Source organism: Passer domesticus, chromosome 10 (genome assembly GCF_036417665.1).
Source record: "Passer domesticus isolate bPasDom1 chromosome 10, bPasDom1.hap1, whole genome shotgun sequence".
Lineage (NCBI taxonomy): Eukaryota > Metazoa > Chordata > Aves > Passeriformes > Passeridae > Passer > Passer domesticus.
In genome coordinates this window covers 31436531-31457736 of record NC_087483.1, presented here as the reverse complement: position 1 = coordinate 31457736, position 21206 = coordinate 31436531, and the positions used below count along the sequence as shown (strand labels likewise).

Here is a 21206-nt window from a genome sequence, read left to right as displayed (position 1 = left end):
ATCCAGTTTTCAATCTTTTTTATTTATTTAAACTGTACACAAATGTAAAATACTTCAACAGCAAATCTAAGTGAAAATTGTTTGGTTTAAATTATTATGGAACAGAACCTAAAAGGAACTTTATTAAATAAACATAAAAATTGGATTTAAAGGATGCACATATTGTAATGTATTCTACAATAGTCACTTTTTTTTCACTCTACATTCCATGTGCGTATGGTATAGAAAAGACACTGAATAGAACAAACAGAATCCATTTTGTACCCTGAAACAATTGGTAGGCCTCGTGAAGGATTGCTCAGTATGACTACATGATATATGATGGCTTTGCCATCTCATAAAAATTATAACTAATATGTTGGCCTCTTTGGTTCCAAAATTTCTGTATAATACATTTAACTGTATTCATTTTTTGCTGCTATAAAAATAACATTTTTTTTCAAATGGCAGTTTTTGACTAATCATGCAACTAAATCAGTGCAAACATTAAAAGCAATCATTCGCTTTAAAAAAGAAGCAAAAGATTTAATTTCAAGTATAAAAAAATATAAAAAAGTCATATCATAAGTCCAGTTTTGTCTAGTATGGGTCAACACTTTAAATTGCATAGCTCATGCGGCACCTGTTTACCTAGATAGTGAGCAAAGATAAGTGCACTATCAAGTACCACTTTTCAAGGCATTGAAATTTGCAAGTGCTATTATACGTGCATTCAAGCAGTTTGCAAGTGCTATGCTGTATCATTATTTTCTGATCTTTATGGCCATCCTTGACACCTCCTGGTAAGGAAATTGAAAGCACTCTCCTCTCTCCTCCTTTCCAAGACTTGTAAAAATGTTCCTCGCCTGTTATTAAATGCACTGCATTTCCCAGAACGTCTCCACTCTGTCGCTGTCACTCCTCTTCAGGGTTCATTGGTTTAGCCGTGGTGGCCACTGCTTGTTTGCTCGTCCCCCACGTGACGTAGCCTTGCTGAGTCCCCCACTGAAGAACACAGATTGCAACTTTTGACTTTTTGTTCTTTGCACAGTGAGAGATGCCAACAGTCAACACAGTCCAGATATGGTATCGATTCCCTTTTCCAAGACACAGCGGGTGTAGCCAACCATGGGTTGCTAGTGGGCAGTAAAAGCATCGGATCACGCCAGCCCAGCTTGTGACTCCGCAACGGCCAGGTGTTAGAAATACAGCAGTTTCTTACATGTCTGCCCCCTTTTCTCTCTCTCTCTCTCTCTCTCTCTCCCCCCGATGGAACCACAGGATTCCTTGCTGGAAGTGCTGTAGCAAGAAGTGGGTATTTGTGATGTTTATGTTCAGATAAATTTAAATTAAGAGGAAGTGATCACCTCCCAAGGCAGGTGTCCTGCAGCTTCCTGTTAGACCTAAGAGGTGACAGTCGACTTTTTTTTTTTCCTTTTTAGTTTTTTTTAATTTTCTAAGTTTGGTCATTTTGACACCTGCGTGCAAGAATACGTTGTGTTCTCACAGTCTGTGCTTTTGCCTGAGCAAAGGGAGCTCATTTCGGTCTGGCTTTGCCGGCAGGCGGGGAAACAGCTGCTCAGCCGTTCACTCGTACTGGCAGGCATTTAGGTCCATCGTCACTGGTCACTGACTTTCTGTGCTCATGTCCCTTTTCTGAGCTGCCTCGTGTGTGTGTGTCTGTGTGTCTGAGCGCGTGTTTGTGTGCGTGCCCACATCTCGTGTGTGTGTGTGTGTGTCTTTAAGATATTTCATAGCATTAACTTATAAGTGATAGAATATATAAGTGTCCATGATCCACAAACTGCCACTGTCCTGACACCAAAGTGAAATGATTATTTTTTTCTTTTTTTTTTTTTTGTCAAACTTTTCCACAGTGACTTTCCAACACTGATGCCTGGATACACAGTGAAACTTCCTCCAACACCATCTTGTACGGGAATGTTTCTCTCTCTCTCTCCCTCTCTCTCTCTCCCCCCCCAAAACACACCTTAAATCAAGCACAACCACATTCTTCCACAATCATATTGGGAACGTCCCTTTTCACAATGTTGTATTCATCATCAAAGTACAGCATTGACATTGTGCTAAGTTTGGTTGGAATGCAACAGGAGTTCACGGTGCCCGGGTTCAGCCCCCGCATTCGGTACTGATTCACGACAGCGGTGTGAAAGGAGGAAGCCGACCCCGGGACACCGGCCAAGTAGGCCGGGCAGCTCCCTTCACAGTAATTCCCATAGTAACCTGATGGTGCTATGATCCAGTCATTCCACCCAATGAGTCTAAAGTCAATGTAAAACTGTTGCCTGCAACATAGATTGGTCCTGCCATCGCACTCCAGGCCTCTTTTCCGGATCCTGTGTTTGTTATCAGCGAGGCGGGCTTGCACCACTAAAAAAGGCCGGTGGGATTCCTCCCCGGGGTCCACATAAATTGGCAGCACTGAATACTCTTCACAGCCCTCACATTGAACATCCAAGTTCAGTCTCCTTTCTCCTCTCTCAAACAGAGCCTGGATCGCCTCTGTCATGGGAAAAGTGTGCCAACCACTTCTTTTGAGATCAACTTTCTTTTCAACCACATTCCACTTGTTGCTAGTGTCCGGGTCTTGGAAATAGACTTTGACTCTTACTTTTCGCCTGCTGCCTTTCTCTAAGACATATGGAAGCAGCTTCAAGTAAAGCCACAGGCTGGCTTGAACGACAAACAAGTTCTGGTTCCCTTCATTTGAGATGAAGAAATAGAGGCGGACTCTAGATGAGGCCAGATCGTCTGCAAGATAAGGAGAGATCAGCAAGATTAAGTCAAAAAGGAAATGTTAGCTTGTGTGCCATTCTGGATTCAGGGACAACACCAGAGCACAGCAGATCGAGCAAACAGTGACGGGGCTGTGCCAGTCAGAAGGCATGCACTGCATCAGATATCCCCAATTTGCAATTAGAATTCACTGAAAAGGGGACTTCCCACAGCAGCCTTCAACATCGGGCTGTACTCGGATGTGTCAGATCCACAGACATCAGCAAGAGTTTTACAGAATATATGTTTTTTTCCAGAAAGCCAGATTTAAAGATGCTACAGCAGCACCTTGAAAAAGACCGGCATTAGGACTAGACTCTGCTATCTCATCAGTTTAAGAATAGTTTTAACTTTCAGCTACCTGCCAATTCTCATGGGGAGAGCTCTTTCAATAACCACTGAAACGCCAATGCCAAACCAGGGATTTTGTTTCGATTTGCACATATTCTCCTTGCGGTTTAAAGGAGAGGGTTCACGAGACAGAACGGAAAATATTTCAGTAATGTGCCTGCTTGTCCAACAGATCAAGCTAACCCCCACTTAGCCTGGTAGAATATCAGCTATTATTAATCTTTTCGATCTCTGCCTTTTCTCCCCAGAACGATGAGCTCCCATACGAGGCAAGGCAATGGAGCGCTTGTTCCCGCTGTAACGCCGTTATTGGCTGTTCTCAATACGCTTTTCAGCAACACCAGAATTAAAGGAGAGAAATTGTCACAGAAAACCAAATGTCACCAAATGTCTGACATAACCCCTTATTTGTAAACAGAAGAGCCTGCTGCATGAAACATTTCGGAAATACCAGCGGCCTTCCTGCAATTTTGTAATGTAAGTCCTAACTAAATTTGGCGTAGGTGATAAATGTGCCGGCCTTTATGGCGGAGACCGTAATTCTGATTCCTGAATCAAAGCATCCCAATCGCTATTGAAAATTATTGCTGGAAAGGCATTTTCTCATCTGCCCTTATCGGTTTTGCTTCCGTCTGTACAGAGCTAAATGTAGATTTTTTTCCTGCCTTTTCCTTCCCTAAGAATCTTTAGCATTTTTGTCAATCTCTGAATGGGATTTTTTGCGTAGTCGGTGTCTTCATTTGTTACCCTAGATGCCTTTCAAATGTGCCTCCAGAGCCCATTCAGTACCTTGTAATAGTTCAGTGACAAAAATTTTCACTGTGTTTGTCTACGTTTTACAGAAAGTCAATTTTGGAAGTGTTACAAAAGACAGCGATTGACTGAATACCAAATGGAAGTACAAGCCCACCCCCAATCTCCCAACAACATCCTATTAAAAAATAATAACCCCCAAAATGTACACTAAGAAAACCTTTCGCATGTTAGTAAATACACAACTTTTTTGCAAACTGTGGTGACAGTGACAGAAAAAGAACAGTACGGTGCTGCTGCACCGATCCACATCACTTGTGTTGTGTGAGATTGTGTGCGCTCATAAATTTTGTATGTGAATATAACAAGCATATGTATAATGCAACAGATCCCATAGATACTGTAAATGTATATGCCTTTGGTAAGTGGGAGGGTAGATAAAGAAGATGAGTGGGCAGCATACAGGATAGAAAGAGATTTATTTTGTGGACAAATGATATATAGATGCCACAAGAAGATAGAGAGAGGAAAATGAAACGAGCGATAGAGTGATGAAGGAAAGGAGAGATGGGCAGATAGACAGGAGAGAGGTAATTCACAGAGTGATGGTGTTCCAGCCAGATGTGCAAAGTTCACGGGGACAGTGGTTAAACTACTGGAAAGCTGTGCCGAAGGGATTCAGTGACACGTAACTGCAATGGCTGGACAGGACTGAGATGGCTGGTACCGTGGGGATGGAGGGCAGTTAGTAAACGGACTGACAGACAGACAGGAGACAGACACACTTGGTAGGACACCGCATGCAATGGACAAACAGACAAGGCCAATACTGAAATGAAAGCTAAATAAATGGGAAACAAACGAAAGAGAGGATGGGCAAATGCAAGCCTCGACAGACAGATGCAGGCAGTGAACCAGATGAATGTGCAGGGCAGACAGACAAGGCAAGGGATGCAAGAGATGGAGCGGGACAGGCAGAGGAGGGACAGTGGGACACGCAGGGACAGAGACAAGCCCCGGTGCAGCTGGAAGGACGGCCGGAGGGGAGCCGGGGGCACAGAGGCTGCGGAGGGATGGGGGGACAAGAGAGGGGAGTTGTAAGGCACAGCCCGGGGAGAATCCCGGGCACAGGGGCACAAGCAGGGAGGACGGGAAAGCGCGGGCAGGGCCAGAGCGAGACGGTGCGGGGCAGAGGGGAGAGCGAAGGAGGCGGAGGACAAGCGGGTGAGCTGGGCGGCCAGGTGCCTGTACCAGGCAGAAGGACAGGCGGGAGGACGGGCAGGGTGCGCAGGGGGCCAGGCAAGGGCAGCCGGGGAACTGCTACGGGTCAGGCAGGCGGAAAGAGAAGGTGGGCAGGAGGACAGGCAGGGCGAGAGGGAAGACTGACAGGGGTCGAGCAGGGGGAATGACAGACGGGGCGAGGCAGGACAGGCGGGGAGCGCGGCAGGGCAGGGGCCGCGGCGGGTCGGGCAGGGGGCGCGGGCGGCGGGGGCGCGGGGCCGGGCGGCGCCCACCTGTCTCGGCGAAGCTGATGATCTCGGAGACCGGGTCGTGGGCCGGGGGCCCGGCGCTCGCCTGCCCGTCCAGGCTGGGGATCTCCACGCGGCCGTCCTCCCGCACCTTGCCGGCGTGCAGCTTGCGCAGCGCCGTGACCATGGCCGCCTTGGGCACGGCGTGCGTGATGTTGGGCCGGTCCCGCATCTGCAGCCGGCTCAGGATGTGCCTCTTCACCGCCTCCAGGAAATCCCCGTCCACCTTGCCCGGCTCCTCGGGCCGCCGGAAGCCGCAGGAGGTGCATGTGTCCTGCGGGGAGCCGCCGGCGGGGGCCGGCGGGGTCGGGGTGGCCGCGGCGCCCAGCAGGAGCAGCCCGCAGGCCAGCAGCGCGGCCAGCACCCCCCGGCGAGCCGCCCCGTCCATGGCGGAGGAGCGGGGGGCCGAGCTGGGGGCCGCCCCGGAGCGCCGCAGGGAGCCCGTCTGCAGGCAGCGCCGCTCGGAGCGCTCCGCGGCGCGGAGGGGGCGGTGGCAGCCAAGCTGGGGGGCCGCAACCGCTCCGCGCAGGGGGGGAGCCGCGGCGGAGGGAGGGGGCGCCCGGGGAAGCGGCGTGTGCCGCCGGGGAGGCGGAGGGGGGAGGCTGCACGCGCAGGCACCGAGGGCGAAGTTGGCGGCGGGGGGGGGAACAGGCTTGGCGTGCACGGAGAGAGCCCGGCTCCACGGGGGAGGGGGACGGCAGCAGGTGAGGGGGTGGCTGCGGAGCCCGGGGAGGAGGGAGGGGGAGCGGGGAGCGAGCCGGAGGTGCGAGGGGATCCGGGGAGCAGGGGAGAGGCGGCGCCGCTCTGCCCCGGTGCCCCGCGCCGCTTCAGAGGGGCATCCCCGGGCGCAGTCGCTCGTGGTCCATCGCTCGCTTCGGCAGGTCCGGGCGGGCCGCGGAGAGGAGCTCTCTAGTCCAGCGTCATTGAGGGGGGTCAGGGAGATAAACGAAGCAGATTTATATACAATCCAATTTATAGCCTGGAAGGAGGGGGGGGGGGAGAAATGCCACTTGTACCCCCCCGCCCACTCCGCCCCCGCAAGACAATCCGTGGGTGCAGGTCTCTGAGCAGGTCGGCTCCGCGCCGCTCGGTTGTCCCCCTTCAGCGCCCGCTGCTTCTCAGCGTGCCATCAAAGTTGACCCGGAGCATAGCTGGGGAGGGAGCCGGGGGCGGCGGGCAGGGGGTGCGCGGCTGGCAGCTCCACTGTTGCGAGTCTTCTCCCCACACCGTCCGGCTTATTATTAGCGAGATGCTTTTATTTTCAAAGCAGCGCGGAGGGTCCGGAGTGCGGCGCGGATGCGGCGGCGGCGGCCGGGGACCCCCGCCGCGGGCAGGGCAGCGCACGCTGCGCGGCGCGGAGCGGAGCGGAGAAGCGGCGCGATCCCGGCGATCCCAGGAGAAGCTGCACGGATCCACTCGGTCAGACCAGCTCTTCGGCTCGCTCCCTCGCTTGCTCTTTTAAACAATATCTCCCTTGTTGGTGGTTTGGGTTTTATTATTATTATTGTTATTATTATTTTAAGTGTGATTTTTGTTGTTGTTGCTGCTGCTGCTGCTCCAGTTAATCTGTCTCCCTCTGCGTCTTTTTGATCTTTCGCTCGCCTTGTGCTGGCTTGAACGCTGTGTTTTGTTTTGTTTGGGGTTTTTTGTTTTGTTTGGCTTTTTTGGTTTTTGTTTTTTGTTTTTCTTTTTTTACGCGTCTGATGTTCCCTCTCGGATCCGCAGTGAAAGGTCTCGGGGAAGCTGCTTGCTCCTCGCTTATCTTCTCTGATCTCCTCCTGCTAATTTTTCCCCCCTGCAAAATCACGACATTGTGGCACTTTCTACTGAAACTTTTATACAGGAGTTAAAACCACGTGGGAACTCCAACCTATAACAGAGACGCCATGGGTTCCTCACTATTTAGGAGATTAAGTTAAGTCTTTTGCCCCCTGGGCTATTACAGTAACTTCCTGATGTGGAAATATTAACTATGCTGTTTCTTTAACTCCCCCCGTCCCCTCCCTCCCTCCCTCCCGGTTCCTGCAAACACACCCACTACACACCGGCTCGCGTCCCTGTCCCGTCGTCCGGCAGGACGGACAGACGGACGGACGGACCCGAGCGGCTGCAGCTCCGGCCCCCTCCCGCCCCGGCCGGGAGATGGATGCCCCCTTCTTCCCCCCCGCCCCCCGGTGCTCCTTGCCTTTTAAGCACTTGAAAGAAGAAGTCATTAGAAAGTTTACCGTCGGTTGGCTTTGCGACGGGGCGGGTTTCTGTTTGTTTGTTTGAATGGGCCGGGTAGCCGGGGCGGGTGCCGGGGACTGTGTGTGTTTTCCGTGAGGCAGCAGGGACGCGGAGCCTGGCGGAGGCAGCAGGGGGAGGGGGACCGGGGCGGCGGCCGAGGGGAGCCGGGAGGGGAAATAACGGGACGGCGGCACTCCCGCAGCCGTGCCGGGGAGCCGGCCCTGCCCGCGCCCCAGGACCGCGCTTTCCTGCGCGCCTTGGCGGGGGAGCGGGCACCGAGGCAAAGGGGATGGCCGGGACACCCCTCACGGCGGGCGTCAGGAGAGATTCCCGCCCGGGGACCAGCGGCCAGGGACGGGGCCGAGGGGGCGGGGGGAGAAGCCCGGTGCACACCGGCGGCAGCACCGGCGTGTCACCGCCGAGGTGTCACCCCCGAAGCGTCACCCCCCTCGAGGTGTCACTCCCGAGGTGTCGCCGCGGCCGCTCCGGGCCGGGCCGGGCCCCGCGGGGTCGCGCTCACCTGCGCGGGGCCCGCGCGCGCCGCCGCCGCCACAGGGGAAGCCTGGGCCGAGGGCGCCCCCTCTGGGCCGCGCGGGGAAGCGGCGGCGGGGCCGGGCGGGGTCACCGGGACCGCGGCACCGGGACAGCGGCACCCCGGGACAGCCGGCACCCCGGGACAGCCGGCATCACCGGGACAGCGGCACCCCGGGACAGCCGGCATCACCGGGACAGCGGCACCGGGACAGCGGCACCCCGGGACAGCCGGCACCCCGGGACAGCGGCACCCCGGGACAGCCGGCACCCCGGGACAGCCGGCACCCCGGGACAGCCGGCACCCCGGGACAGCGGCACCGGGACAGCGGCACCCCGGGACAGCGGCACCCCGGGACAGCCGGCACCCCGGGACAGCCGGCACCCCGGGACAGCCGGCATCACCGGGACAGCGGCACCGGGACAGCGGCACCACCGGGACAGCGGCACCACCGGGACAGCGGCACCCCGGGACAGCCGGCACCACCGGGACAGCCGGCATCCCGGGACAGCGGCACCCCGGGACAGCCGGCATCACCGGGACAGCCGGCATCCCGGGACAGCCCTCCGGCGCCCGGGAGCACCGGGTCGTGGGGACGCTGAGGAAGTTTCCGCGGGCCGGGCTGGGGTGTCAGGTCCCGCAGAAGCGAGGGGCTGGGGCTGGGCAGCGGGCGGTGCGCGCTGGAGCCGGAGCTCTGCGCTGGGCGAAGGAGCACCTGGGGCTGAGCCTCCTGCCCGGGCAGTTCTAACCTTCTAATCGCATCTACTTTTTTTTTTTTTCTTTTTTCTTTTCTTTTTTTTTTTAAATAACAAAGAAAAATCTACCTTCAGGAATGAAGACAACTCTCAAGACCTTCAGTTCTTTCACCGAGCCAGATGGTGCTTTTTCAAGGGCAGATGCAGGACACACAAATTTCAAGCATGACAGCAAAGAAGTCCCTTCTGCTCGTTTCATTTTGTAGAAGAAGAAAATGATAAAACTTCTCATTGATCCCTGGACTGCACTCGAGTGAGAGCTGTTAGATGTCACTAATACAAGCAACTCAGGAGTGTGAAGAGGGTCAAGTGGAGGATCAGCTTATTACTGTGATTTAAGAATGGAGGGGACAAATGCTATTCTCATCATAAATGCTTCCTTTCTTCTTCTATACTGCAAAGTGAAGGACATTTAATGCTGTGCTTCAAAGTCATGTTACAATCCCGGTCTAATTGTTCATGTTGGGTTTAATATAAACAAAGTCTAATTGAATATACAGCTTTGTAAATCCTCAGCATCACTGGAGCTACCCTGATGAGAGATCAGAATTAGGTACAGTATTTCCTCCCTGCCAGTAACAGGTTTTGAATGGAAAGCCTGGAATGTAAAAAAAGAAATAATGCTAAAAATCCAATCACTCTGACATCCTGTGAGCTAATAAGAGCACGTGAATGCAACAAGCTTAGTACTTCACAGTAATTAATTTGACAGCAAAGAGCTAACAAGAAAACAACAGGCAGAGCAGTGATGACTGGTTCATAGAGGTCAGTGTCAAACAAGAAATAGGTGCTAACACAGTCCATCTCCCTTTGGAAAAAATTATTTCATTGCCCCAGTGAAAATGAAATACCAAAGAGGGAAAATAGAAGGGGCTGATGGGGATAACTAATCTGGCAAGGTATTTCCAGCAGTAAAACAAGGTGGAGGTTTTCTTTTTTACATGTGGGGATTTTTAATCATCCCTGTTTCTCACTGTAGTGGCATGTTTTGGTTTTTGCTTCCCCCCCCCTCTTTCTCAGTTAGCCAAAGCCATTTTGCATATTCAAATATTGGGAAGACTTATCTTCTCTCACAATTACTAACAAACTAAAACTCTAATAACCTCTATTGTTATTTAAAGTGTGTCCAACACAGCATTCTGGAGGCAGTTCTCATACAATGGACTTTCTCTGGCTTCCTCCTAGAGAAGAACTTAATCAAACCTCAGATGCTTTCAGGCAGAAGAGCCTTCGGGGAGAGCAAACAGGGTTAACAGAAAGAAATGTGCCATCTGATTTCTAATCTTGCTCAGGGAGCATGGCCTATTGATTGAGCCATAAAGCTCTGTTAATTTTAAGATTTCCTCAGCTTTCAGTTCTCTCCCTTGGGCATAAACTTGTTGCTTACACATAGTGGCTGAACTATCAGGGAGAGGGTAGCTTCACATTCCCCGGCTCTGCTCTCTTCCCCTCCTCCCCTCCATTCTATTTGTTCTGAGCTCATCTGCGTGAGGATACATTTTCACACACACCTTCTCAAACCGGCTGCTATTCATCTGATTCAGGGTCATGCTTTTCCATACATTAAATGCAGGGGAAAACTGGGAAGGAAATGGCTGGGATTTGTGCTTGACGGGCAAGCACACGATTAGCCAGGGAGCCCTGCTGTGAGAAAGTACAGCGTCGGAGGGTATTTTCTGGAGAATCATCAAGTCTCATGACTGGAATCTGATGCCTATAAAAAGCTACTAGTATAATGAAAACAGTATAAACTGAGATCCTCAGGCAGTGCAAGTCGGCATGTTCCCGAGACATCCGACTGCTACAGAACTGGTCAGGTTGGAAGGGACCACCCGTGGGGTCATCAGATCCAACCTCCCTGCCCAAACAGGGTCTTCCTAGATACAACTCTTTCTTCTTTTATAACCTAGATATTTGCTTATGCACATTTTTCTCAGGGGTAAGGATGCAGAAGTCACTCTTGGAGAGGCCAGTCAGTGCAGCCCTGAGCTAGAAGCTGAGCAGGAGGCGATGGCACGAGGAATCTCCCTCATGGTGTTTCCACCATGTCCTCAGTGGGACCTGAACAATTTACATTAGTGAAGGATCTAGCCCTTCACCTTTAGCTCAAGCACCTTTTATGCACTTAAACCATTAATAATATCTATTAGGTAACCTTACTAATCCCTTTGAGGTAGGATTTTCTCTACTGTACTGATGGCTGAACTGAATAAAAGCTTCACATACGAGAGGCCTGGTTTGCACTAGAAGTGCTTCTCCTTTGATAACCAGCAAATACAAGTTTTACTAGCACAAGCATCTTTTTCTGCAAGCGTTTCCCAAATAAAATAGGCTATACTGGCAAAAGCACTTTTTTTTTTTGCTCATATAGCTGCATCTATATGGGGGATTTTTGCACGTAGTGAAACGCAATCTGTTTTAAATGGCACTTCAGAAGAGCATTGCTATCCCACAGAAGTTTCAAGGCTAGACCTTGAAGTATATACTTCTGCCTCATATCTCAAAGAGCTTTTTACAAAGTGGCCATTGTCATCTTGCAGGAAATACAGAGAAACTGAGACACACAGATACAGGGGTAGGCTGGGAGTGCTCTGCTCTATCTGGAATTTGTGTTCATTACATTCTTTAGCCTCAGATGAAATTATGTATCTGTAATCAGACTCACTCCCCACTACACAAAATTACTTCTTGAATAAGTGTGACAAAGACAGTGGATGTTTCAAAAGCAGCATAATTCTGTATAAAAGAAAAGTCCTATTGAAAATCAGGTAGGTAAATGCCATTCTGAATAACCTAAACATTTTCTGAACTGTCAAAGATAGACCTAACTCATTAAAAAATAAAAACACTAAGAGGTTAATCGGGCTTCTTCACTTCTGCCCATGCTTCTTTAATTGAAAACTGTTTGTTAACAGAGATTTGTTCTCTAAAAGAAAGAATCCTACTCTGAACAGCGCTTGGAAGAACAGAGGTTTAGCAGACAGAAACAAAAGACCTGACCAAACTGGGAACTCTTCATCTAAAGCAGGTACAACGAGAATCTGAGTCACAGAGAAATACAGTAGAGCCCTCAAAAGGTTTTGAAGAGGCACCTACTGAATGCCAGCTTTCAGCACAAGTGTCAGGCAGGATGGGGGACATGGGGGAGACAGCAGGATAGGGTGGCAGGGATATACTCACAGCCTCAGCCTCCTGCTCCCACTGCCCCTGCTTCAGCGTGGCTGGAGTCCCACTCCCCTCACCTCAGCTACCTGCCTGTGCTTCACGGGCGGTGTGTTGGCTGGTTGATCCTCTTCCATGAGCCCTCCATGCTCTGGGAAGGTTTGCAGCCGAGCCCAGGTTCACAGTGGGGAATGAAGCGTGGCTGAACCTCGTGCCCGCGGTGCAGTGCAGTCAGGTCCCTGCCTCAGGCAGGTCTCCGTGCACAGCAGTGTCCCTTTGCCAAAAGAGCTGACTTCAGGGATCTGCTCCAGTCTCCAGAGTAAAGGGACCAGACGCCATCGGGTGGATATCCCGTGTGATATTCAGGAGTTATCCTCTGCTTGTTGATGGCCCAGAGTGTTCTTGTTCTCCTCGCACAGTCTGTCCTTTGCAGTCCAAAGCCGTAGCCTTATAACCAGGCAGTGACTTCCTCTGAAGTTGCTTGTATTGACCTAAATAGGTTGGGGCGGGTGAGGACACACAGAGAACATGAAAAAGCTGTGCTGGTTGCCCAACAAAGAAGTGTCTGCTTTGTGGTGAGCACTTTTAACATATAAGCACTTTTAACATGCTGTAAAGAACATGATTTTCATGTTTGTTTAAGTTCACACCAAAAGGCTTGCAAAGTAGCAAAGTGGGTAAAAATAAAATCTGCATTTAAGTGGTAAACAAAATACTTAAAACTTGACTTTTTGTAATTTGAATGCTACTTACTGAGGCAGTGCATTTAGAAGTCCATGGGTGCTTTTCTTTTGTCATCCACCCATGACTGATGTATCTGACAGATCCAGAAAATGAACTTTAGGATGGAGCAATGTTAAAATCAGCTGTCCTGAGAAAAGCAGTGGTTGCGGTGACAAGATGGAGATGTTTCCCTCAAATTTTAAATGAAGCTCAGAATCAAAAAATGGCTGGTAGCTTTGCAATGCTGTAACAGAAATTAAGTACTTGAGTCATGTCACAAAGGACAATCAGTAGCACTCCATGAATACTTGAACATAAGCTTTTTTTTTCCCCCACAAGCAAGTAGCACAATGTAGAGGAAGCATCTACACCTACTTCCTGTTGACAGGCTGCAGCCAGAAGTCCTGGGCTTAGGCCTGAGTTTCTCTCTCTTTACCCCATTTTCACTAGCTGTAAGTTAGGATGACAGCATTCAGTCCTCTGCAAGTTGCTTTGAAATGAAGAAAAGAGGCATACAAGAATTCATCTTTTCCATGGAGCTTGACACAAACAGCATGGCCTTGGTGCTATGTGTCAAAAGTAATTTTCAATCTGTTCATAGTTAAATTGCACAGTTTTGTTTCCATGAATCTTATTATATTAAACGAAAACTGTTGTGCAGTTTGGCTGTTTGCAAAAGAATGTCAGAGTTAGATTTGAAAGATGATTGTGACATGGTTGACTCTCTGCTAGAGCCAGGATCAAGGCACTCCTGTAAGAGCACCAAAGTGCCCCAGTTCAAACAAGGAGGCTCTTCCCCTGGGGCAGAGCAGCAGCACTGTCACGGTCAGTGGAGTGATTTAGCACAGCTATAGATTTAGCCCAGCTGAGAGCTGCCCCACACGACTCACGCTCATCTGCCCAGTGCTATTTAGCCACTGCAGGCCTCTGGCTAGAATGTTCACACTGCCTCACCCACCACGTTTGCTGCAGGGACATTGGCTCCAAGCAAGGTCCTCTGCTACCACACTAAATCACAGGAGAAGGTTATTGACAAATATTTCTGAATCACCTTCTGCCCTGCTTAGTATCTATCAGTCCTAAGTCAGTGCCTCAGTATGCTGCAGGATTAAAACAAAATGGGTTGCAAACACTGTGTGACTTGGATGTAACCTCTGCCATTTCTTCCAAAACACATGAAAAAGCACTTACACTGTGACAGCTTTTTCACTCTCCAGCCTACAAGCAGGTCTTCTTGTTCTGCTATTTCCCTGCCATGATCTTCCCAGAGGTGGGAGAGCTTATTAACAAAGAATAACCCTCAAACTTCTCCACAGCCCTTTGCCATTTCTAAGTAGTAATCTTGCCCCCTCAGTGTTTACAGCTGTGGTTGAGATCCTTACCAAGAACATTATTAAGAATAAATTATAATATGTGGAAATATTACTGTGAAATATACTGATACCATTATACCAGGATAAGAAAATAAACCACTGCTTCAGAGATGGCAAGAGCAGAAGCACACAGATAATATTAAGCAGACATTGGGTCTAACAAACATACACAGGTACTGAAGTCTTAGCAGGGTGCAGAGCTGCAACAGGAAAGTGTGTTGTTCTAGGGTTTTTTGCTTAAAAGATGAGAGAGAGGGCCTAGGGGAGGGGAATGCATAAAAAAGAAAAGGATGAACTTTTTTTTTTTGGCTACTCCACATGGGGTTTTCCTCTGTTTAAATGCTGAAGGACAGAAAGATTTTAAATTAAAATCTTAATAAATATAGCCCTGAGGCTAGTAACATTATTACATCCAAGATGATTACAGCAACCAAGCCACAAAATACATATATATATTTATTTGAAGCATAATAAGCCTCAGTATTTAGTTAGAAGAAGGCTAGGCAACTAACTGACTTCCAAATTAGTGAATTTTCCATTCCAGTCTACCTAAAGTATAAACCAACATGCCGCCTAGTTTTCAGAGTTTGTTTCAGTTCTATACAAGATAACATTTTTACTACTTACATTTTAGATATAAGTATATATTTTTCAGATCATATGCAGGAGAGTTGGGAGGAAGAAACCCAAGTTTGCAATAGGAGATATGGATAATTATTCAGCTTAGTTGTGAAAGAGGGATCTAGGTCCCCTAGATTGCTTGAGTGAGGCACGTTTGCCTTTTTCAGTCAATCCTGGTCTCAATATAAGATTCTACACTCTACGTGTTTGTGTAGAGCATTGGGGTTTTTTTAATTATGGAAATTTTTTAATAAAAGATACAGGGAAAATATGGGATACAAAGAAAAGGATACAAGCTGATAAAGATGATTAAATCATAGAGCGACTGCGGAGTGGGTCATGAAGTGTTATAATCCCCAACTCCCCTCTGCTTTCTGCCTCAATGTGTTAATGCATCACACTTTAGTACAGTGACACTTTCAGCCCTAGGTGGAAATTCACACATGATGAAGAGGTGGAGGAGGATTTCCAGATGGTCAGACCTCAGGGAGTGCGAAAAGGTGGGGGGAGGAAGGGAGAAACTGCTGAAAGGAATCGGACTTTGGTCACATCAGTAATTTCCAGCTGAAAATGGAATATTAAAAAAACCACCCAAACCCCAAAAAACAATCACTAAGGATCCCATACCGGGGCCAGGTGCACTCAGGTTTGGACATTATGTGTGATAAATCCTCACCAATACTGGTTGTGAAAGATCCCTCCCTTATTTGTGTGCAACAGAAAGGTGTGAGCTTCATTTCTTTGGCCAAATTTTATTGTTGGTACTAAAGCACCCTGACACAGACCCAATTAGTTGTTTTATTCTCCACAATTCCTCTTTACCAGAGGTTATTGTAAACTGGTACTTGCTCTGAATTGTGCACAAATTTTCACTCCATCAGATGCTATACTTGGCTGCCGCGTCCTTTGGGACCCTCTTCTGCAGGGCCACCTCTACAAGAACAGTGAAGGGCACTGAGAGAAAATGCGAGGCCTGCATCCAGTTGGTCCCAACACACCCCAAAACAGGCCCCACTTTCCCTTTAGGGGAGCATAAGGCAGCAGCTGCTATCACACAGCTGGACTTCTCTAAGATGACCTCATTTACTGTGGTCTTTCGGGGCGAATGGGAAGGTAGTCATGGGCCAGAGTTCAAGGGGTCTGGTCCTTCAGGGTGAAAGGTGCTAGAGCTGCATAAAGAATTAGCAATAGACGGTATTTTGTACAGCCACAGCTTTTTCCAGATGTCAGGGTTAGAGAAAATTTTAAGATGACCAGTTATTTAGGCATCACAGTACCCTATATTTTGTGTGTATGTGTGTTAAAGATAGTCTAGTCATAACAACATAAAAACTGAGCATTAGCTGTGGTGGCTTGGACTGCTTCATTCAGCTTCAGGTGCTCCCCAGGCCATAGGCACACTGGAAAGGTGCTTTTGTTTAATATCATCAGTATGATGGCATACTATTTGCCTGTATTTCCTGGACAGCAGCTAAGTAAATTGACCACAGCCTGGTGAACTACTGGAACAAATATCATGAGAAATAAGGCTGTTGCACAGATTTCACTTTGGGGAAACATTTGCTGGATGTCCACTCCCTGTCACTCCCTGTACAAATCATATTGTGCATGCAGGTCAGGACAAAGTTCAAGGAGACAGCAAACACTTATTCAACTCCTGCTAGAGCAACTTGAAATTTGTGAAACATTTGGTTTTAGCCGCTGCTGAATTGCTACCCTTATTAATTGACTTTCTATGTTAAAATCACTTGTGTCATAGCAAATGCAAAGAAGCCTTGAGCATCTGATGTGGTAGTGACTTCCATAATGATGTATTTAAGATGCTCAGGTGCCTGTTGCTGGCTTTAGTGGCAAACCAAAGGCCTCCGAGCCTTGCAAAGCTGGCAGCATCCATCTCGGACTAAGTCCCTTACAATGACTAGATGAATATCTCTGACTTTCTTCCCTAAGGACTCAGTGCAGCAGGTGTTTTCAGTCTGCCCACCTTCCAGATCAGGTGTCCAAAAATGCAGCAATAAATGCAATTTTTTTTTTTCTTCTCTGTTTCTAAAAGAGCCCAAGGTGGGTGGAGGATATGGGCGTAGGCTATTTTTATTCATACCTTAATTTAGTCAGTAGTCCAACAGTTCATGAAGAAGAGCTGGGCTCAATCTTCTTTTCTGCCTGACAGGAATCCCAGGGAGCATGAGAGGCAGCTCAGGTGTTCTCGGAAAGAGCAGGCCATAGGGTGGTGCTGGGACAGGAGCACTCCCCAAGCCTCCAGTTGAGTCAGTGCGTGACCAAAGGGAGCAGGAACCCACAACTCTGTAAACAGACAGTTCAGGGAGCCACAAGCCCATGTCTCCCTTCTTCTCACCCTGCTAACCAAAACATTTGGAACTGGCTAATTCACATGGGACCAGCTTTAAGAGGATGGAGGCAGTCCCCTCCCTGGCACCAAGCATACCCTGGTAAGCGCACTCTGCTGGGAGAGGAGATATACACATTCCCTGGGGCAGAAGGGAATTGAGCCATGTGAAATTCCCCATGTTCAGCACTAGCCTTTTGAGTGCCGAGCACAGTGTATACAAAACACTGCTGTGCTGCCAACCACCCTGCCTTTCCCTTGCATGAACGGACCCACGCTGTGTTCCTGGAAAAAAGCCAAGAGAGAGCCTAAATTGTGAAGCCCAAGGGATCCTCAGCCCCCAAGCAAGGTAAATTTAAGAGGCTGTGTTGCCTATGGCTTGCTCAGGCAGAGGAGTGGCCTCTTGGTTTTGGTGGCTGCCATTTTGAGGTAGAGCATCGCTCAGGAAGCATCACTTCAAAAGGCAAAGATTTGCGGCGGCTGCCAAGAACTGGCATTGCAACTGGCAGTGATGCCCAAGTCCTTTTCTAAGTCTGCTTCACCCAAACTAAAACATCACTGTCGTTGCCATGCTAGCACTCCACAAAGCAAAAGCAGAGGCAGCTCCCCCAGAGTCCAAACCCTGCATGATAAATTCTGTGCAGACTCAGGTCTGCCCACAAAACAGGCACTACAGGAGAGCAGAGAGATCGTGAGGTAAATGTGCCAAGTGACTCTCTTCCCTCTCAAAGTGACAAGTCATGAACTTGCAGGATTAATCCTGTAGGAAAATTAGTCCTGCTGGAACTTAGTTTCTGTCTAGGTAGCAAGGCTGAGCTTGTTTAACAGTAATGGTTGAAGGACAATAAAAGAATACAGGGGTAAGTCATTTAGACAAGGCAAACCATTAACTGTCTGTATTAAGACTTGAAAGTAACCAAGTGGTTGGTAGCTGTCAAGAAAGACAGTACTTAGAGCAGAAGTGGAAGAGCCAAATGAATAGAACAATAAATTGGTAGAGTATTTGCCCATAACATGGGACTGCTGCTGTGAACGATTACAGGCATGCAACAAGGCAGGAGTAAACAGTTCCCCAGCCCCACAACTGGTGGAGCTTTGTTGTTTAGCTGGGACCACCTGGTGCACATCAGAGAAAACTTCATCTGCTCACTATGGACTTCCAGCCTTTAGAGGTTATACTCTGTTTTTGGGCTTCTGACACAAATACATGCAAAAGGCCTTCCCAGCAGGAAGTGCCCAAATTCTTTAACTGGGAAGCCAAAATTAACAGTCTTGCTAAGACACCTTTCCTACCCTCACCCCTTGGTTATTTCTCAAAACAAGAGGAACCGCAAAGGAGCCTGTGATGACTGAAAGGGAGACTCTGCCAGCAGCAGAGTTTCCTCTGTGCATGCGTCACTTGCTGCAGCCTGTCTGGGGTGATGGTGCTGTCAGCAGGAAGGGGTTACCAGGAGAGGTGGGGCTGCAGAGCTTTTCACCTTTCACTTCCCTAGCTTTTCTGCAGCTAGGAACAGGCTACAAGTCCATTCCAATTTCTGCATTTAGGATATGTGTTCATCGACTTTTTAAATGTGAAGTCCTGGGAAAGGCTTCTTAGGAAAAGAGAAAGAAAACAAAGTAAAGCACACATCCGTTTGTCATACACTTGTATTTCAAAAACTCCAAACCTGTTTAATACCTCTGACTTTACCTGATTTGTGTCTCATAGGGAAGACTGTTTCCCTGGAATCTATATCCCCATTTCTTTCCAAAAAAGAAGAACAAAAGATAAGTTTTAACTTGGTGTTGATGCAATATTCACCCCACCCAGAACCAACTTTGAAAGCTCATGTAAAAAACATGAAGAGTAATTTTTACTTAGCTCTTGTTATGAACAATTCAGAGATAAGAAACAAGGCAAGACACGTCTCAGCTGCAAGTGTGAACATGATCTCAACACTGCAACATTTTCCTTGCCTGGCTAGAGATGGGTTGGCAGCATGAGGTATATGAAGGTAGGTTACAGGTGACAAGAATGTAAAAGCCTGTTATTAAACTAGGTGTAAGCAGTCTTGGAACTTCATTAGGGCCAGGGAATTCAGCCCTGGACATTGCACCTGCTTGATTATTCACTATTAAACAAATGGCTATAAACTTAGTTTCAAGTTGGAGAGGATTCAGACACAGCTCTTTCTGCCCTCTGACTGGGCAGCGGATGGAAAGCAGTTTGTGTCATGGACAAAGTCCATGTGCTCACCTCTTTCAGGACAGAAGCAAAGTCTTCATCACAAGTTTTCACCAGGTGCAGAGTACAAGCCATTTGCTGTCCTCCAACTGCAGCTATAGAAGGGGAATGAACTGCAGTGTGTTAAAGGTACATTTGGGCACTGACCTATTTTTGTTCATCTGCCATGGGAGAGACATGTGGAAACATTGTGGTTTGATGGATTTGATTAAAAATATGCTAATGAATAAAGAAAATTAAGTGCATCCCTTGGGCTCCTGGCAAACTGCCAAGACAGACACTGGGACCACCAACAGGGGATCCTTATGTTCTGGCTTTTGCAATCCTTCAGATTCCTACTGGAAAGGATGGTGACCCAGCAGAAATGGGGCTTAAAGTTGAGTGGTTTGCGTGTCCTGCCTCCAGTTCTCTCCAAATGCCACAATATTTTAAAATTTATGCCCCAGGTGCTGGAATCAGCAAGCATAAGAACATCTTTGTTTTCATTGAAAAAAGTACTTCTGCCATCATTGTTGAAGAAAGCAAGCTTGCAAACATGAAGCAAGGGTACTCAAAATGCTTGGAAACAAAAAGACTGTGAAAGAGAACTCCAAGTTCATTTTCTAAAGCATCTCATTATTTCTAAACCAAATGCAGTTTTGGAGGCCTGACTTATGGTTTTTCAAGCTCCTGAGGCAAAGCTGCAAATGTGGCCTTTATTCCCACGCAGGAGAAGCTCTGCCTGCCCTCCTCCCTCTGTACTGTTCAGGGAGGGAAAGGGGGGAAAAAAAGCAAATCAAAACAATTCAAGAAGGCATATTGTTTCCCTCTGCTCCACGAGTGTTTAGTGCACTACTGTCATCATTCAAGCAGATTTACTCAAGGTACCACATTAGAAAGTTCTAACCTGACTGGAGAGGTAGTGAATCACATATTCTGCTGCTGTTCTTCAGGTAGGAAGCAGCTTTCATTAGCAAAGTCTGAAGCATCCAGCTCTCCTAGTGCTCATAATCCTTCTGTGAGTAGTTGTTCTTCCCATAGAGTGATTCATTCTGTTGTCCTACAGTCTTCAGAGCTGGAATGAGGCAGCCAACCACAGCTGGGGATGCAAGTACCTGTCACACAGCGGCACTGCTCAGCACCTAACTGGGGTGCAATCACCAGGAGTGAAAGGAAAAGAAGGGCTCATATTTTATTAAGCTGCCTGAACCCAAGCAGATCTAGGAAACCCCTTAGAACCTCTCAAGCAGGCTATAGAGAAATGAAAGCAGGGACCCCTGAGTGAAAGAGGCTCTTCCACACCAGTGACCAGAGCACAAACTAGAAAATTAAAACCAAACACCTAGTCCATCCTGCAGGCATTTTTTCAGCAACCTAATAGGGTTTTCATAGCACCAACTTCCAAGCAAGAACAGTTTTAATATCTGTTTTCTGAAGCCCGTCATTCTGGGAAAGGACACTTCTGTCAGAGAGGTCTGTGTCTCACCAGGACCATGTCTCTCTGGTTCTCAGCAGCCCTTTTAAAACTGAAGAGCCAAATTTCTAGGAGTAAAACTGCAGGGTATCTTGGGCAATGGTACCATGATGGTTTTCATTTAGAAGCAAGGAAGAATTTGGCTATTTTTTCAGATAATTACTCCTTCCCACAGTCCACAGTTGTTTTCCTTGTTTACAAGTATAGAATTGTAATGCCATCATTTTGTGGGGAGAGTAATCTTGTTACAGAGCACTCATACAGACCACAGGCTGAAACACCCATCCAAACAGCAGGTTCAGTTTGTTGTATGTGTTTTCCTTTCTAGAATAAAAACACAGCGCTATTAAACAGTAGGGAGTAACTTTCCTTGTCTCTCAAT

The 21206-nt window shown here is 48.3% G+C and overlaps 2 protein-coding genes and 1 long non-coding RNA gene across 5 annotated transcripts; 2 read left to right on the top strand and 1 right to left on the bottom strand.

Moving 5' to 3' along the window:
- Nucleotide 1: 1 nt before the first annotated feature.
- INHBB (inhibin subunit beta B) lies at nucleotides 2-6679 on the bottom strand. Its single transcript, XM_064434979.1, has 2 exons — nucleotides 5394-6679; nucleotides 2-2751 (listed from the first exon to the last, which is right to left on the bottom strand). Exons 1-2 carry the CDS (start codon nucleotides 5794-5796, stop codon nucleotides 1976-1978), a joined length of 1179 nt encoding a protein of 392 aa, XP_064291049.1. The 5' UTR covers nucleotides 5797-6679; the 3' UTR covers nucleotides 2-1975.
- Nucleotides 5988-7060, top strand: LOC135309091 (uncharacterized). 3 transcript variants are annotated; one of them, XR_010369397.1, is made up of 2 exons: nucleotides 5988-6112; nucleotides 6676-7060. It is a non-coding gene; the product is annotated as an uncharacterized LOC135309091 (long non-coding RNA). The 3 variants fall into 3 exon arrangements; XR_010369395.1 differs by having other exon boundaries at nucleotides 6003-6112; nucleotides 6679-7060; XR_010369396.1 differs by lacking the exon at nucleotides 5988-6112 and adding an exon at nucleotides 6151-6289 and having other exon boundaries at nucleotides 6679-7060.
- Nucleotides 7061-7294: 234 nt separating this feature from the next.
- On the top strand, nucleotides 7295-8768 carry LOC135309472 (collagen alpha-1(I) chain-like). Its single transcript, XM_064435572.1, has 2 exons — nucleotides 7295-7298; nucleotides 7837-8768. Exons 1-2 carry the CDS (start codon nucleotides 7295-7297, stop codon nucleotides 8766-8768), a joined length of 936 nt encoding a protein of 311 aa, XP_064291642.1.
- The last annotated feature ends 12438 nt before the right edge of the window (nucleotides 8769-21206 follow it).

Excerpts from the sequence above, each read along its gene's own strand:
- INHBB (XM_064434979.1), bottom strand. The coding sequence starts at position 5,796 with ATGGACGGGGCGGCTCGCCGGGGGGTGCTGGCCGCGCTGCTGGCCTGC. Across the intron at positions 2,752-5,393 it reads CATCAGCTTCGCCGAGACAG|ACGATCTGGCCTCATCTAGA; the intron begins GTGGGCGCCGCC and ends CTTATCTTGCAG.